The 17,797-nt window shown below is 38.4% G+C and overlaps 1 protein-coding gene across 1 annotated transcript in view; it reads left to right on the plus strand.

Moving 5' to 3' along the window:
• Positions 1-17,797, plus strand: part of LOC124166854 (dynein axonemal heavy chain 8) — a 424,156-nt gene that overhangs the window by 141,475 nt on the left and 264,884 nt on the right. The window contains exons 25-29 of the mRNA XM_046544564.1: positions 2,260-2,459; positions 2,544-2,715; positions 3,683-3,828; positions 3,932-4,070; positions 4,147-4,377. Of these exons, the coding sequence (XP_046400520.1) occupies positions 2,260-2,459; positions 2,544-2,715; positions 3,683-3,828; positions 3,932-4,070; positions 4,147-4,377 (888 nt within the window). The remainder of the gene's footprint in view (positions 1-2,259; positions 2,460-2,543; positions 2,716-3,682; positions 3,829-3,931; positions 4,071-4,146; positions 4,378-17,797) is intronic.

Below are 17,797 nucleotides of genomic sequence, written 5' to 3' on the forward strand. Positions count from 1 at the left end.
GTTTGGTATACCATTTATAAATCGTTGGAATTTTCCTTCTCCCAATCAAGATTAACTTTTCTTGAACCCATTCTGGACAGTGAACCACTGCAACAACAAGCCAGCACGGAAATAAGGCTAACATCCCATGATTCTAGTTGCGAAGGGCGAACGTTCCGGCCGGCGTGAATACATACGCAACGATAAGTCTTGCAGCAAATGTCTGAAATAGTTTTATTAGTTTGACTCAGTTCTTACAACACAAGTTTTGGCATGATAAACGGCATTGTGCCAAAATATACCCAGCGAAAAATAAAAACCATCATCTATTTATTAAAGATTCAATGTGCTATTCGTACTACTCTTTCCAAACTTGAAGTTGACACGTAAATGAATATTAATATATTACGCAATGATGAAGTCATTTACTCAAAAGAGAAGCAGCCACATATATATTCTGAAGATATTTTATGGCAGCAAAAAACGGATACCCTATAATTCTGTAATTTTTCTATGCAATAATAGTGGTAGAACTAAACGGCGTAGAAGCTGCCTTCTGCTACTACCTTGTGACGTCACAGCCAATATTCAACATGGACACCCGTTTTAGCGGCCTTTGAATTTTTCCATATTTCGGACGGTCATCTCGAATCAAGTATTCACTATTAGGATTTAAACTGTGGTTTTACGACATTATGTTATTCTGAACTCTAATTTTAAAAATGTGTTTGGTGCATGTGAAACACTAGTGTACTTCCCTATTGAAAAAAATTAAAATCGCACCAGTAAAAATGAACTGACCGCAAAAGTACGCCATGATGGGCTGCCTTCGGGTAAAGGGTCGAGTATTATATTCGCCCAGCTACCAAGGAAAGGGTCCTGCACCCCGGTAGGCAAGGTCATTAAGTGGAGCAAGCAACTACCAGGACACTTCTTTGCCGAGAAAAACAACTCCGTACTGGGCGAAGAAGAAATGCTCAAAGCCTTCGTACAGCCAAAACCAACTTTCCGTGAAGGAGCGAAAGGCGCGAAAGGGTTAATTTTTTTTTCAAACTCTTTTGAAATAATATTTTCAATCCTATTGAATATTTTTACTTTCCCACTCCTCCATGCTCAAAAAAACTTTCAATGACTTGCAGCGCTTCCTGGACCTCTTTTTTGGTGGGAACTGTAACTGATTCCTCATTATCCATTTCTTCCTCCACATCCATCTCTTTCAGTAACTCACAATATGCCCTGCCCTTGTGGATGGCACGATAGATTGCTAATTTTGTGTTAATGTCAAGCAGCCATCTTCTTTTATTTGTCTAATCCATCATCGGCTTATTTTTAATGAAGTATTTTTCGTATGTTTTCATATTTTTTGGCAAATAATTAAAGTTACTTGAAATATCCTTTAGAAAATTGATTTATCATTTTTATAACATATGACATGTTAAAGATTATATAAAATTAATAAACACGTGTGACTATTACACAAATTAGGCAATAAATTAGAGTGCTTTTGACACTTGTGGAATTTCCTCTCTCCAAACTACAATGCACGTAGAGATCCGGATAAAAACTCTGTCAAGGGCACACAGAAATGCTGGGTCTGCAGAACGACATGATTTACCGGCGAGAGTGTTGGGCAAACTGCGAAACTGTAAAAAATTTCATTGTGTCATATCAGCTACTTAGTTGTCTACCACACCTAAAATTATTGCAGGTGGAGTGATGTTCAGAATTGCTATAAATTGACTGCCTGGGCACCATTTGCACCATTGCTTTCTGAATTATTCTGCATTTAATTTTTATCTTAGTTGACAAACCTTAAGGCATTTTAATGCAATTGGCAAGGATTGGCATTGTATAGAACAAGGAGTAAATGGCACGAATTCAACAAAAAATGAGGCACAATGCAATTGCGATTATGCTTTTGTCATCAGACAATGATCAGAAATTTTTTTCAGCGATAATTTAAGCTGTTGTTAACAGAGACAAAAAATTGATGACATGATTCAGACAGGTTGAGGGAATTTGCAAGTACCTCGAGAAAAGGTACCCGAAGTATATCCTATGTTGTACATCTCCAGCTTAACTGGAAAGTCACTGGGCCTAAAATTTTTTTAGGATATGTATCTATCTATATTTCTTTCCTAGCTGTAAGAGAAGTGGTTAAAATTTTATCCTTCTTTAAGAAGCATGTCTTACTTGTTTGCATCCTAGATGGAATGCTTATGTGTATTGTATAATTTATGGGTAAGAAAGTTGATGTGCTTAAAAAATATAACATTCCAGGATATATGTATCAGTGCTACAAAAGAAAAGGATATTGAGGCCAAGTTGAAGCTAGTCATTGCAGATTGGAGTACTGTGTATTTGCAATTTGCTACTTTCAAAACAAGAGGAGAACTTCTATTGAAGGGTCAAGAGACTGGGGAAATCATTGCGATATTGGAAGACAGTTTGATGGTCCTCGGATCTTTGCTCTCCAATCGGTATGACCTTAAATTTTTGCTTTGATAGTTCAATAACTAACTAGCCTGCCAAAATAAATCTTCAATTCATTATTTTATCGCCAGGTACAACACCCCATTTAAGAAAGATATTCAGCTCTGGGTGAACAATCTGAGTAATACGTCAGAAATTCTAGAGAACTGGATGTTGGTTCAGAACTTATGGGTTTACCTTGAGGCTGTGTTTGTTGGTGGAGACATTGCGAAGCAACTTCCTGCTGAAGCAAAAAGATTTCAGGTACTAAAATTGATTTCTTTCAATGTGGAATTTTTTTTATTAGCTGGGTACATAAGTTACAATTCCTTGGGGTATATTACCGAAAAGCAGGTGGTGAGTTTTCACAAGGCTAAGTTTCCATTGCACCCTCAGTGCTGTACCACCCATTGCTTTTACAACTTTGTGAGCCAGAGCTACACTATTGGGTCGTGAAGAGGTCAGTAAGGTGCGATGCTGCAGAAGTTTAGAACTATATGGGTACTCATGCAGCCGTAGTCCTTAAGAAAATCTTTTATTTAGTGATAAACTTTCTGAGAAAATTTTTACCTTAAAGCTAAGCTAATGAAAAATTTTTGTATTTATTTAGTGAATGAATATTTGACAAATTTGCTTATTTTCTTGCAGCAGCTGAAAATTCAAAGCTTAATAATTGCAGGATGAGAAAATTTTTACCCAGACAGATTCCACAAGAAATTCATTTAAGGCTGGAGATTTGTGGATAAATTATTATTTATTGTTGGTGATTACTCATTTGTTCACATTCAAGCCAAATAAATATGGGCTTTTAATGATTTCTGTTAGGATATAAACAGATTTTTGCATATTTAGAACCCATTTTTTCCTCCAAAAACTTTGGCATTACTCTTTCATTCGATGTACCTTAAGTTGATATGTCGAAATAATTTCATTCAGCTATTTCAATCCTCTTGAATTATGCTACAGTTTGCATAGTAAAGAAAATATCTATCATTTTGTAGCCATTTAAGGAAAGTGATGGCAAATAATTCAAGGATGAAACAAGGTATGCCATAAATGTCAAACCCAAATAATGTTAGTCTTTGAGCCTTCTAATCCGCACTAACTAATATCTATTGAGTATTTTCAGAGTAACCTGTAAGTTGTATGAATAATAATTGTCAGTCCCTTTGACTGGGAAAATCAATACAAGTACGTGGGTTGATGAAGGACATTGTAAATACTTTTATAGGGTATTGATAAGACATGGGTGAGGATCATGGAGAGGGCCCATGAGAAGCCAAACGTGGTGGACTGCTGCGTAGGGGACGAGACCATGGGTCAACTGCTGCCACACCTACTGGAGCAACTGGAAACCTGTCAGAAATCTTTGACTGGGTAAGAGAGAGAAATCTCTCAAATGATATCTTCACAGCAAAATATGCATCTGCTCATCAATGGTCAACTCATCAATCTTAACGAGTCTTGTTTTGATTTTCAGGTATTTGGAGTCAAAGCGGTTACTTTTCCCTCGTTTCTTCTTCATTTCGGATCCTTCTCTTTTAGAAATCCTTGGGCAAGCTTCAGACTCTCATTCCATTCAAGCCCATCTTCTTGGACTCTTTGACAATCTTGCAGAGGTAATACATTTTGCTTCAGTTGAAGTTAAGGTCATTTATTGGCCTTCCTTGCTAAAGAGGTTTTTTCTGCTTGTAGGTTGAATTTCATGAGAAAGACTATGATAGAGTAATAGCTGTCTTATCAAGGGAGAAAGAAAGAATACCATTGAAGAAAACCGTCATGTGTACCGGAGGTGTGGAGTTTTGGTTGAACTCACTTTTAAAATCTCAGCAAGATTCTTTGCACGAAGTCATACGAGATATGGCCGATTCTATGAGCGAGTCAGACTTTTCTGTGCTGGATATGATAAATACTTTCCCTGCTCAGGTAAATACCCGTAACCCCAAGTACGTTATTATGAATACCATGTATGTATGTAGGTATAATTATCACCCTTATGTGTACTCATTTGAGTGAAGAAGCATTTATTAATTCTTGGGATGCCTTTACAAATGTTAATTTGACTTAATTGATCAAATATTTCTAACAGCTCACTATTGAATATTTTAACTGTTCTCCATTGAGTATTTTCATCAAATCAAGTCATCAATACCAGGGGCGGTTTGGCCAGGTCGGCTGATCGGTGATCTCGGAGGGTCCCGAGGTCAGAGTCCTCTGGATTGTCGATAATACCCTACATAGTGCATAACCCTCGTAACTCTATGAGGGAGTTGTGCAGAGGACTGCCATCAAGAGGAGTCTGGGTGCCCTGAGTTTCGTGTAAATCTCCCGAGTGAGATGAGGCCATGTTGGCAACCGCAAATGCGACCATGTATATATCAGTATATTTTGGGGACTACTTTGGATCATGTGACATTTCATTTTTTTCCTCGTCCACTCATCCCAAAGTCTTCAGTTCCTTAGCAAAACCCGCTATCCCCATAGGTGCTTCTGGGTAGTTGATACCCCAATTCATTCATCTAGAAAAAATATCATATTACAACGTTTGGGTATAGTTACACAACTCACTTGTCTGCGTTGTTGACTAAGGGGTATCTATTGCCACAGACAGGAAGTGGGGAAGGAAGCGTTATTGGAGGGTGAAGTTGCGCATGCAGAGCACAAATATTTTCTATTTTCCTCACACATATCGCAAAATCCTAAGTAGTCCCGTGAATGCTGGTTTGGTTAGGGAGAGATTCATCCTCTTTGAAGTGTTATTATGAAACTCCGTAATAAGGTTGTTCGTAATAACGGGAGTCTACATTTTAGCTTTTTGTGAGCTTAGTTTCTATTTTCAATAAATTGCACCAAATGCAAATAAATGAAATAAACGATGCACTATTGCAAAACCTGTAGTGATACCAGAGGCAGATCTAAGTATCGACGATAGAGGGAGGGAAACAGTGGGAAGTCTGGAGAATTCCTCACTGCCGAAGGGGGGTTCAATGAGATAGGATATTTGGGATTTTCAAGACTCAAAAACAGCTGTTTTTTGCTGATTCTTTGATAAAGAAAGTCATTACTGTGCACATGTAGTAGGTCGTTTTGTTGGTAAAAGTTTTATGGTGGTTTTCTACAACTACATACTACCCCGCAAGATGCCTCAATAGGTGTGAGATGGAGGCTGTTAGAACACCCTCTTCTATATTCATATAAAAAGGCAATGTTCCAACGGCATTATGCGTAGCATTTATGGAAGTCTTGTTACAGTTTCCACCATGACGTCTGTGCCTAGCCGATCAGCTGACGGAAAATTTTCAGTTCCGGGGTATTTCCGCGATTTATAGTGCGCACACGAAAACAGGTTTTGGCGTTCAACTCCCCTCACCCCTCCCCTCCTCTCCCACCAACCCTCCCTTACCAGGATCTCTCTTGACCATGCCACGTGTGCGTACGAGCAGTCTCTAGCACCCTAGCCACTGACTCAGTGGGTCCTCTCCACTGTGCCTCCCGTGTCACCCGTCTAGGGTTCTTTTTCGGGCCGAGAGTTTCTTTTCTCTCGTAAGATGTACTCCACCATGTGGCAGTAGAGAGGGTTCCTCTCCCAAGTATGGCTGCCAGCAGCAGAATTTTCTTTGTGAAATCACAGGAGTCATATTTTACTTATTTTTTTTATCTTACAAAGTGTTGTAAGTTAATGTTGTCGGAGAGTGTGACCCATATGTGTGTGATAAGCTAGAGGAAACTACCTGAATGAAGGCAAAATTTTAGGAGGGTGAAAATCTTTGTTAATCTCAGAATGGCTGTGAATTATCATTAAATCGTTATGGAAATTAATCTTGTGTCTGTTCAAATCCATCTTGCCAAAAGAGACTGTGACGTACTTTCACTTGGTGGTGCAACCTATTTATGCACCTGGCACCCTATAAAGAAAAACTATCTTTCAACCAAGATTTTGGGGAACCACCCCATCTCTACCATTGGTGGTGCGTTCACCGGGAATGAGCAGTGCCTGGGCAACAGACCATTTAAGTTTGTAACTCGTGTTTCCTACAATGTGGGAGTCCTTTGTTATGCGGGGAAATATCGAATTCATGCGTCTATCCATTTGCCTAAATCTCTATCTAATATCATTGTTTCTGTCGTACCTGGAAATGTGGTGGGGATCCACCATGATGATCTCCGTGTCGCTCCCAAATAGACATCCATTCTCAATTTCTCAAGTATTCTAAAGCCTAGCACGCAGCCTCCCTAGTCTACATCTACATAATACCCCGCAAGCCGCCTAAAAGGCGTGTGGCAGGGGGTGTTAGGACATCAGCCGTTTACAACTAAAAAAATGAAGTGCTCTAACGAGGTTGGGACTAGCGTTTATTAAAGTCCTTTATGGTTCGGGGAAAAAACGAATTCCCATATCTATCCGTGTGGCAAAAAACCTCTCTTAATTTATCGCTTCTATCAGACCTGGAAATATAGTGTGGCTCTAATATTGTGTTCTGTGTGTCGCTCTTAAAGATATCCATTCTCAATTGTTCAAGCAATCTAAGCCTATCGCGCAGCCTCCGAGTCTCCTACGGCTCCCAGCCTAATTCGCTTAACATCTGGGTAACACTGTCTGTACGCCCGTGGCAGTTTTTGACGAAACGCGCAGCCTTCCTTTGTATTTTATACAGCGATGACAGCGTCCTCAGCAAATAAACGTATTTTACTGCTAATGCGGGAGCAGAGATCATTAATGTATATAATGAACTACAGGGGGCCAATTACGCTTCTTTGTGGAACACCTGATGTAACTTTTACAACATCAGAGCTAATTCCGCCAAGAACTACTTTTTGTGTACGATCTCTGAGGAAGTCGCGTATTCAGTTTACAACTGACTCGTTTAATCCGCATGACAGTAATTTGTATAAAAGTTTGTTGTGAGGTACAGTGTCGAAAGCTTTCTTAAAATCTAGAAATAGTGCGTCAACTTGTCTTTTCAGTATACCAGATTTTAGAACATCGTGAAGAAAGAGCATGAGCTATGTTTCACTTGACCTACCTTTTCGGAATCGGTGCTGACGGTAATGGAGGAAGTTACATCTGTCCAAGAAAGTCATGGTATTGCTAACGAGGATATGCTCGAGTGTATTGCCTATAATTGATGTTAATGAAATTGTATGGTAGTTGCCTAGGTCATGTCTGTTTTCCTTTTTGAATATCGGTGTACCACTTGCAATTTTCCAGTCTAGCGGTAACTTCCTTTCGGAGAGTGACTTCTTGAATATGATCTCTAAGTAAGGTGCGATCTGTGGAGCTAACTCCTTGAGGACACGCGCAGGTATTCCCTCCGGACCCGGAGATTTACTATTCTTAATCGATTGTAGTTGTTTATTTATCCCATCACGTTGTCTCTAGACCCTAGTCTCTAGCGGCTCCCAACCCTATCCATTTAACATATGTGTAACACTTATGGTACACCCGCAGCAGTTTTTGACAAATCGTGAATCTTGATACGTTGGAGGGAATGAGGCCTTTAATAGGAAAGACTCCGCGGAAACCTCTGCTGTCTATCTTAAATTTATCTCTGAAAAAAAAACAAACCTAAAAAGGTAGGAAATTGATCTCCTGAAATATTCTTCTGGATTTTCTGTGGGTGTGTTTCTTCTGTTTCTTTGATGCATGCATGTTCTCTGTGTTGATACTTCAAACCCCAGCTCATCTGTCGCTTGAAGGGAGTTTTTGGATAGATTGCTGAATTCAAGTTCGGTTTCGCGTCAAATATCAGCAATGTTTAAAGAACTTCAATAGTTTAGAGTTAACCTTAATTGCTATTTTGTATATATTACCTTAAGTATGTAGAAGTTGGTAGTATTAATGAAGTTGGTTAAGAGGCAGCTGACGTATTCCTTACCTCATTTTCGTTCCCATCCAAAGTCAGCGCTTCCTCTTTTTTCCTTTTCCTACGTTCCCAACCACCCAACCCCCTACAAAGTAAGGTAATACATGCTGTGAACGGGATCTTGCCGTGCACCCAATCCAATTACAGAAGTGCGAGAGGGACGATGGCTCCTTGGGGCAGTTGGCCTGGGTACGCGAATGAAGTAATAATAAAAGTATGATAATTCGGACATGTGAGTTGTTGCTATTTATGCAAGACTTTCCCTACACTCCTTTGGACGAGAAAGCCATGGCGACTTGCAGTTGTAATCATGTATATTGTGAGTATTTTTTATGAGTCCCTCAACACATTATCACTCAAAAGGAAGCACAAAAAATGATTTACTTATTGGTTGGGTCCATTAATATTTGACTGTTACAAATTAAAATACTTCTCTAACACAAAAATCAAAATAAATTAAAATATTAAAAATGTATCCTAACATATATTACATGTCATTTTCATCTCTCTCCTGAACGTTTTAATTGCTCAGTTGATTTCTACGTACGAAACAAATTGTTAAACATTATCCTTAAAAAATAGTTTTAGAATTGTTCGCTAATTCAGGCTTAAATTTCTCCACAAAATCAGCTCCTCAATTTTTTGGACAAGTTCTTATCAACACTTTAGAACAGTACCTAATCAACGAGAATGGATAAAAGCCATACATTTGTGACTATATCTATATGCTATATAAATATGAATTAGACATGGCTAATTCATAACAACCAAAAGCTTTATCTGGCATCAATGTGCATCCTAATATTTTACATCTTTACTTTTGCTTTTTGAAAGGGTTATTTGATAAGATTTTTTTTAGAAGTTTATTAAACTTCAGGGCATTTTCAAGGAACAAATTCCCTAAATAGATAATTGAACCATAATATATAATTAAATTTTATAAGCTGTGAAGTTCTCACTTTAAGTACTTTTTTTTTTTTCGAAATTTTATTTTGTAAATTTTATATTGTTTTTTAAGAGCCAGAATATTTTAAAAATCCATTTCTGGGCATGCGAATTCCTAAAATTTTCTGTGGGGAGGGGGGAGGTAAGGGGTGAGGCGAATCCCCCGGTGAGGGGGGCCGCATAATGAGCCCCAGCCAAGGGCCCCCAATCACCCCAGACCACCCCTGATTAATACACAGAATGGGAAAGAAAGGAATGGGGCGCTCGACAACCAATTAACAAATACAACTGTGTAGGAAAAGTTGTAGCCTGACTAGGTCTCAATTAAGCTCTCCCTTTTAGCTTAGGCTCTCAGTGGTGTTTAATAGATGGCTCACCACTCGCCCACACCTTTCTGCTCGGGTCCATGTTCTACTCTTCTAGTTTAAGTGTACAGGGACTGGCCACGGTGATAACTTTACAGGAATGGTTTTTGCGAATGGTGAATGATTTTTCTCAGTGCATTTTTTGAACAATTCTACTCTTTTGTTGGTTGACCAGGCATCAACTTTCCCTCAAAATAAACTAAACTTAATGGCATAAATTAGAGATGGGTCAAATAGCCAATTTCTCAAACTAGAATATCGAATTCGAATATATTAATTCATTGCTCGAATATTCGAATACCTCAAATTTCGAAAACCTTGATTACTAGAATTGTGCAAAGCCTATTAAACGTACGATTCTTCTTCTATTTCACCTGATGAATGTATAAATAAAAAGGTATCCAGTGGAAACTCGATCTATTGTTTTTCAAGGGTTGAACCAAAAAAATGATGAATGCGGGAATGTTTGACTGGGTTGCCTATGCAGCAGGAAACTCAAGATTTTGGCGAGTAATTGGGATTTCCTTTAAAGGATTCAAACAGGAATTTAGCTGATTAATGGAATATTTTAATTTTATGTGAACAATTCGGGCATATAGTTGATTCAACTAACATCTCATTCAAATATCCTTAGGGGACACACCACCTTGCGAAAAAATGATTGCATGCCGTCTCGGCATTTACACTGCTATGATGGATTTCTGTCTGATACATACATTCTTATCTACCAAACTCCATTTCAGTGGCACGCCCATCTGATACTCGGCTTCATCAACTTCTTATTTTCAACAGGTAGCTCGCTTTACCCCCACTCCTGCTATCAAGTAATATCGGACAATCTGAGGCATTTTGCAAAATACACGTGCTTCTTCACCTGATTTTCTTCTTCTTCAATTATTTTCGGTCCATCTTTGGAATTTCTCATGAAATAAGAAGATGAATTCAAATTGCTATCAGGGAGAAATCAAATATCCTGAGAAAATATCCCTTCGTTTGTGACTGTAACAACTGAGATTTATGGCACAACTCATAAATTGTAACTTAATATATGTTTTCGGAAAAAAATACCGCATCAATTTCCGAGAAGCTCTGCTACGAGGATATCAAGTTTTGCCAGAATGCTAAGTCTCCGTCGTATTTTTACTTTTATTTCCTTGCGTAAAATGCTTAAATAAAGTCAGAAATACGTCGCGTTTGGACTTATTCCTTTTTTAAATTATGCGCACATTACTAATATTTATATCCAATAAAGGTGTAATATCATTTGCTGAAAGTCATTTTTAGACACCTTTTGGGCTAATAGGTGATTCATGCTGCAGTTGACCTCTAGCAACTTTGAAGCAGGTAGGAAGAAAAAGGTCAGTGGGGGAGAAAGAGGGAAGGGTGAAAAACGATTCTATTATTCCCCTGTAACTTGATATTTTCTTTTGAAGCTTTCAATTTATGGCCTTTGTAATAATACGAACCCTGCGCGAGCTGGGACATTTTGTTTGATTTCGGAGAGGAGGAAAGCGTCGGAGGAGGGGCCGAGGGCTGATGGATGGAGGGGGTAGCGGATTTTGGGAATTGTGCTACGTAGTTACTATCCCACGGCACTGAGGTTGTCCTGGTGGGGGAAATTAGGGATTTTTGGATTTGTTTCACCCAATCATTTTCAGTTCCCCTTGTCGAACTCTTTTCACCGCTGTAATCAGCAAATTTTATGTAGTTCGTCAACTTGCTGAAAACGTTGCGGCATGCACTAAATGACTAGAGTTCTCTACATTTTTCCGAGTCAACTACCGACGAAATGCGTGCGACAGTGTATGGCTCGAAATTTAAAGTATTCAAGGTATTCGAGATTGTACCTTTAGCATATTTATTCGAGATCTCGAATATCGAATACTTTCTAGTATTCGAGGTATTCGAGTACTCACGGATACTATTCGCACATCTCTAGTATAAGTAGTAAAGTAACATTAATTGAATTTTACATATGCTTGCCTTAAATGTAACTTAGAAGTTGTCAAGTAAGCGTTAGAAAAGGAAGATGAATATGTAGTGCAAAAGGAAGACGAGAAAGGGAGGGATGAGGTGGTCCAGGCAAAATGCCAAAAGCTTAGTTTAGTAGGCCCTTGGGTATCAGATCTGAAAGTTCCTAAACGATTGTTCCTCTACAGAAAGTATGTGCTTTGGATTCCTATGACTTTATGAATCAATTCCTGAAGAGGTCATCTCTCCTTTTATCTGGAGCGTGCATAATCTCTTGATTTGGCAATTTAATGTTGAATTCTTCGAATGAAATTTTAGAATAAATCAGTACATTTTGATTCGACACATCATGTACCAATGCAGAAAATCTTCAGCATTGTAATGGGAAAGTGCAAAACAGCCTCAGAGCCGACCACACAATTGCATTTATTCTCTGCTATGTGCAAATGCAGTATCCATCTTGCTGAAATTTTTTTCACACCCAATTTTTTTCAAATTAAGGCAACTGCATCTTGTGATATATGTACCTGTGGTCTCGACTATTTTCCCCATTAAGATTTGTTGATCCCTTAAAACCATATTTTGGATTTTGTCGATCTTTTCCAAGTAGATACTTCCCCTGGGACTGCAGAACGATGTTCATCTTTTGTGGATGTACAGCCATGTTAAAATTTACATACTCAATTTTAAATGCAGCAAACTCCTGATTATCTGGTTGCGGTTTATCCGTGTTGCGGTTTATCCATGCAAGAGTTTTACTATTCTTCGATGTTTTCCGCTATCTTTATAAAAAAAATAAATCGGACGCAAAAACACCAGGATATATGCATTTTAATGGAAGGCTACTCTGGGCTTATTATTTCCGCTAGGATACTCTTTGTAAAAGGGAATTATTATTAAATTTGCTTTTTGACTAGGAATGTTTCAAGTTTACATGGACGTCTGCACAAGCATGCAGGCAAGGATTAATGGCGGGAAAAAAACTCTTGATTAATTTTAGAAGATTCTTCAATGGTTAATCAATCGCAAATTAAGAAAAATATTGTCTTCGATCTATAATTGTATATTTCATATCGCAAATGCCCAATTATTGCCGTGGCCTCGCATTAGGCTGAATGCAGCCTAAAGGGACCAGAGATTTCGTCGCACTCGGACATATTTACGCCGTCAATAGTCAAAGTCGAATTGGAGAGGAAGGAAATAGTAGAAGTTAAGGCAGGGGCGAAGTAGAGATAGTCTGAGTCATTGCCAGGCACTCGCCTGCATAGACAATGTGGGAAAAGTCCTGGTTTCTTATAGCTGCTGCTACGTGATGGGGTGATCACACACCCCATGGAAGAATTTTTACTCTTCCACCATATTAGAGTCATTATTTATAAAAAGTTGGGAGCAGTTCTCACATTTGTTGCTCTTAGCTGTAAAAATTACAGCTTGTGTTTTTTGACAGTTTAATACAAGATCATTTTCATTGCACCGATTCAACAACTGTCATAGTTCCAAGTCAAGGGTCATACCATACCATACAAAGAGCACATTTTATAGAGGCCACTTTATTCTAAAGTATGCTCACCAAGAGGTAGTGAAATGATTAGTTTAAAACCGTACCACACAGTAAATGTGAAAATTAAATACCTAACGTCTATGAAGGAGGGTGCTTGTTGTAATAACCAATTTCTTCAGCAGTTAACACTTTCAATGTTGACCATATAAAACTCAAAATCATCCCCCTGTGCGGCTTTCGTTTTTTAATGTAAAACGCATGCATGGATGCCAGAAGAGCATAAATAATAAAAAAATTTTCTTGGCTCTAATTTGTTAGTTATGAATTTTTTAATTTATGACGTGACACGTGATGTGGGTTGCATAAGGCCGGCTTTTTCCCTGCGCCACCGTTTTCTTTCAATTTTATTTCTGCGCGATGTAACGACAAATACGAGAAAAATGAATTTTTAATGCTCTTCTAGTATCGCCATAGGTATTTTGCCACTGGCATAGGAAAAATTTTGGTTTGGATTAATGTAATGCAGATTATAAGTACGAGCAATTGCCGTGATCATCTGTTTGATTTAAATGGTAATTCCGCACAAGATATTTCCGTACATTCCTTGTACAAGTAATCCTAAGTAATTGGTAGGGTTCTAGAATATTGGATAATTTCTACATTTTCTTCTCAAGCTACTATTCTTGTCACAAATTCCTTTTTTCGTTTCTTGTTTTCAGCTCCAATACCATTCCTCCCATTCAACCACCCATAAGCGTCAGATATTTAACAACAATGGGTTTGCACATGCCATTATTCCCTTTGCTGCAGCTGCTTGACATGGGTGGCACTCCGCTTACATATTTATTTTACGACTAGGGTGGATTAGGGTGTCCTCGGGGTGCACCACTCTGGCCGGTTGTTCAAAGGTTGGAGGGGTCACGGAGGAGAAGCGAGGGGTGGTAGTAAGAGTGTCTGCTGGTAAGAATTGGAGGATAGCTTTCTTGGGAGTGCCATCGGCACGTCAAAAAGATCGGGGCGGAATGAGAAAAGACTTCGCTGACACGTGTCCTTTTCATGTCATTGGGGTAGAGAAGTAAAAATGGATGAGGAGACAGATAAAATCAACCCACAAATTTCTCATAACTCTCTTCTGAATCAAGTCAATAACATATTATTGCAATATGATGTACTCAAGTTAAAAATGAATACATTAAAACTGTAAATAATAGTATTTGCAAGTAAACATCTTACGAGAAATCTTCATTCATTCAGGCCACGTATCAAGGATCTTTCGACGAATATTCTGCGAAAATCTGAAAATTATGCAAATATTCACCACAGTAATAACATTTTTCATTTTGTGTGAAATGATAAAATTTTGAGTAAATTATTAAACAATATTTATTGCTAGGAAGAAAGTGGCAGCATCTGTGCCCCTTCTAATGTACCCGTTCACCAAAAGGAATGATGACATTTACTGTCTAATTACACGATGGAAAGACTAACTTCATGGCAATTGGAAATCTCTAGTCACGTCTTATTTATGTTAAATCTATAGGAGATAAAAAAAATGGAATCATTTGCCATAAAAAATAATTATATTTACACAAAATCGAACTGATGATTATTTCAATTTTTATATACATTTTATATGCAATTGTACAGTCACGTCTGTTTAGGAAAGTTGGAAATAAGTCTTTTACAAATGCTATAACAATAGATATAATCTATATTACAATTTGCAGTACATAAATAAAAATCAATAGTACAAAAAATATATGATATCATTTATGTCTTCTTGTGAAAGGGAGAGAAGCACTCGGGACAGAGTGGAGGAGAACCCTCAGGGCAAATGAATGAATGAGTTCTCTTTCCCACGACCGAGAGTGTGGCAATGCTTGCAACGTCGATATTTCTTTCTGCCACCTTCCACTTGGATCAGTTCAGGGAAATGAGATTGAGATTTGTTGGGTAAAAGTGGCCTGGGATAGGGAATGTAGTATGGAAGAATAAGGGATTTAATCACAGAAAGACGGAATTTATAAAGGGAAATATTTTCAGAGGGTCCACGATAAAGAAAAAAGCTGTTGACCAGAATAAGGTGAAAGATATGGATGCCTAACTTTTTATACCATTTTAGGGTTTTCCTTTCAATTGGATAGTATGACATCATTTGATCAAAATGGTCTATTCCGCCCATCGACTCGTTGTACTTCACAATGGCCTCAGGTTTAGTAAAAACCCTATCTCCTCCTCGGGTCGGCACGTCGACCATGTGACTCCCGAATTCGGAGCTGATCATCAGTTCTTCCCTTTTGTCCTTCCACTTTAGAACGCAGATACCATCGTTAGTAAAGGCATCCATAACTTCACCTTTATTCAGTTTAGCCTTTGCTACTTCGGAGGGGATGCCTTTCCGATTTGCTCTGAGAGTTCCAGTGCAATACGTTTTCCTCTCAAGGAGTTCGTGGACTAAATTGACGCTGGTGTAGTAATTGTCCATAAATTATGAATGACCCTTATCTAAATGGTCGTTCATTAATTTACGAACAACGCGATCTACATGTCCACGCCCTTCAAGTTCCGAGTCGCTCGCCCCCGTGTACACTAGAAATCTTAGAACAAACCCGGAAAGCTCTATCAGCATGTACATTTTGATTCTGTACTTATTCTTCTTGAATTTCATATAAATACGGAATCGCAACCTACCCCTCCAAAGAAGCACAGACTCGTCAATGCAAAGCTTTTGGGAAGGAATAATTAGGGAATCAATGGTGGAGTGAAATGAATCTAAAGCGGGACGGATTTTGTACAGGATATCATTAGGAACTGGATCGTTTGGGCCGGGGTTCGGAGAAAAATGAAGGACATGAATAATTTAAAAAAATCGATCACGACTCATGCATTTCCGAAAGCAAGGGAGGTCAAACAAGATATCCGTGCTCCAGTAATCAGATATCTTGTTTATAGGAATACTTCCCATGTGAAACAAAAGGCCTATGAAGGTAAGAAACTCTTCATAGGTCAATTGTTTCCAATTCCTTATCCTTGCTTTCGGAGATTCATTTTTCTGCATAAGATGATTAGCGAACGCATTCATCTGATCAGCTATTGCGTGAACGAGGGTGTCTAGAAAGAGGAAACGGAAAAAACCAATTAGGTCGTTTGAAGGGGGTGGAGTGGTGAGGCCTGGATTTTCTTGGAAAGGGCTATTTTGAGGGGTCACTGAAGTTCGAGACCACCGTAAAGGACGTTCAGATGGAGAAGTACTGGCAGTAGGGTTGGAGGGCTACGGGAAAGAATGGGACAATGGGGATTGGCCAGGGAGTGGCATAACGGGATCGGGTGTAGAAGGCAGCAATGGAGTACCTGACTGTGAGGGTTCATCCTTCTTCCACACTCTCCTCCTCGCTAATTTGGAACTCGGAGTCTTCCAAGAAGTCCGACTCCCCGCTCTCCTCCAGAAGATCCCGCAATTCCTCCGCCTAATTATTATTACTATTATTATTTATTTTTCCACAAGATTTACTTGGAGGTCTGCCAGTGTCGGGCCTTGCCAAGACGCTGCCTCAAGTTACAATTCATTTAAAAACAATCTAACTGTTCTACATGTATCCAGTATTACAGATTTTTGAATGTTATATATTGTGTTTCTTTTAATTTTTAATTTGTTCAATTCCAAAATTAAGTGATGAATGTATTATTCCTGTTGATGATATTACTATGGGGATGATGGTGACCACGTCCTGTTTCCAGATAGTTTTTATTTGCCTTGCGAGGTCTTGATATTTTTGTTTCTTTTCCTCGTATTTCTTCTTAAGGTTGCGGTCAGCCAGAACTCCTATTTCTATTATAAAGGTCTGCTTTTCTTTTTTTTTAATCCAGATTATGTCCGGTCTGTTATGCTGAACAGATCTGTCTGTGTAAATTGTGTTGTCCCAGTATAACTTGTAATTTTCATTTTCCAGCACTGTAGCAGGGGTGAACAGGTATGTAATATGGTTCATGATCCATTTTTAATTCGGTAACATAAGCTATTTCTAAATAAATAATTTTGCATATATTATTGTGTTTTTTGGTGTATTCATTACCAACTAAATTCGTACATTCGCTTATTATGTGTTCTATCATCTCACTCTTTGCATTACATTTACGGCATAGGTCATTTAATATGCTTCCGTCTTAGATTATATATTTCCTATAATTCTTCGCACCAATTACTCTGTCCTGAATAGCTACCATTGTCCCCTCCGTTTCTTTATATAGCTCACCTCTTTTTAACCAGGCATTTGATAGTGAGGTGTCTACGTATTCCTGATGAAGGAATTTGTGATGTATCCCATGTAACTGCTTGGTTCACCATGTGTCTTCTAGCTCCTCTATTTTTTCTTCATCTATTGATTTGTCTCTGACATTAAGCTGGAGTGGTGTTGCTTTATCATCATTTTTTATGACTGTTATTATTATTATTTTGTTCTTTAATTTTCTTCAGTTTTCACTGAGTAGCTTTAGTGTTAAGAGCACGGGTTCTCACCAAGGTAACTCTTTACTGTTGAATTGGGTTGAGAAATTTTCTCGTGATATAACAGGTTGAAATTATTACAGCCTTTTGCAGTTTGATGTATGTATTTGGATGGAGGTTGAGTATTTTGAAACTATTTTGTATATGTTTTGGAATGATACCGGTAGCTGAGATGACAATTGGAGCTATATAAACC

This window comes from Ischnura elegans, chromosome 10, assembly GCF_921293095.1.
Source record: "Ischnura elegans chromosome 10, ioIscEleg1.1, whole genome shotgun sequence".
Classification (NCBI taxonomy): Eukaryota; Metazoa; Arthropoda; class Insecta; order Odonata; family Coenagrionidae; genus Ischnura; species Ischnura elegans.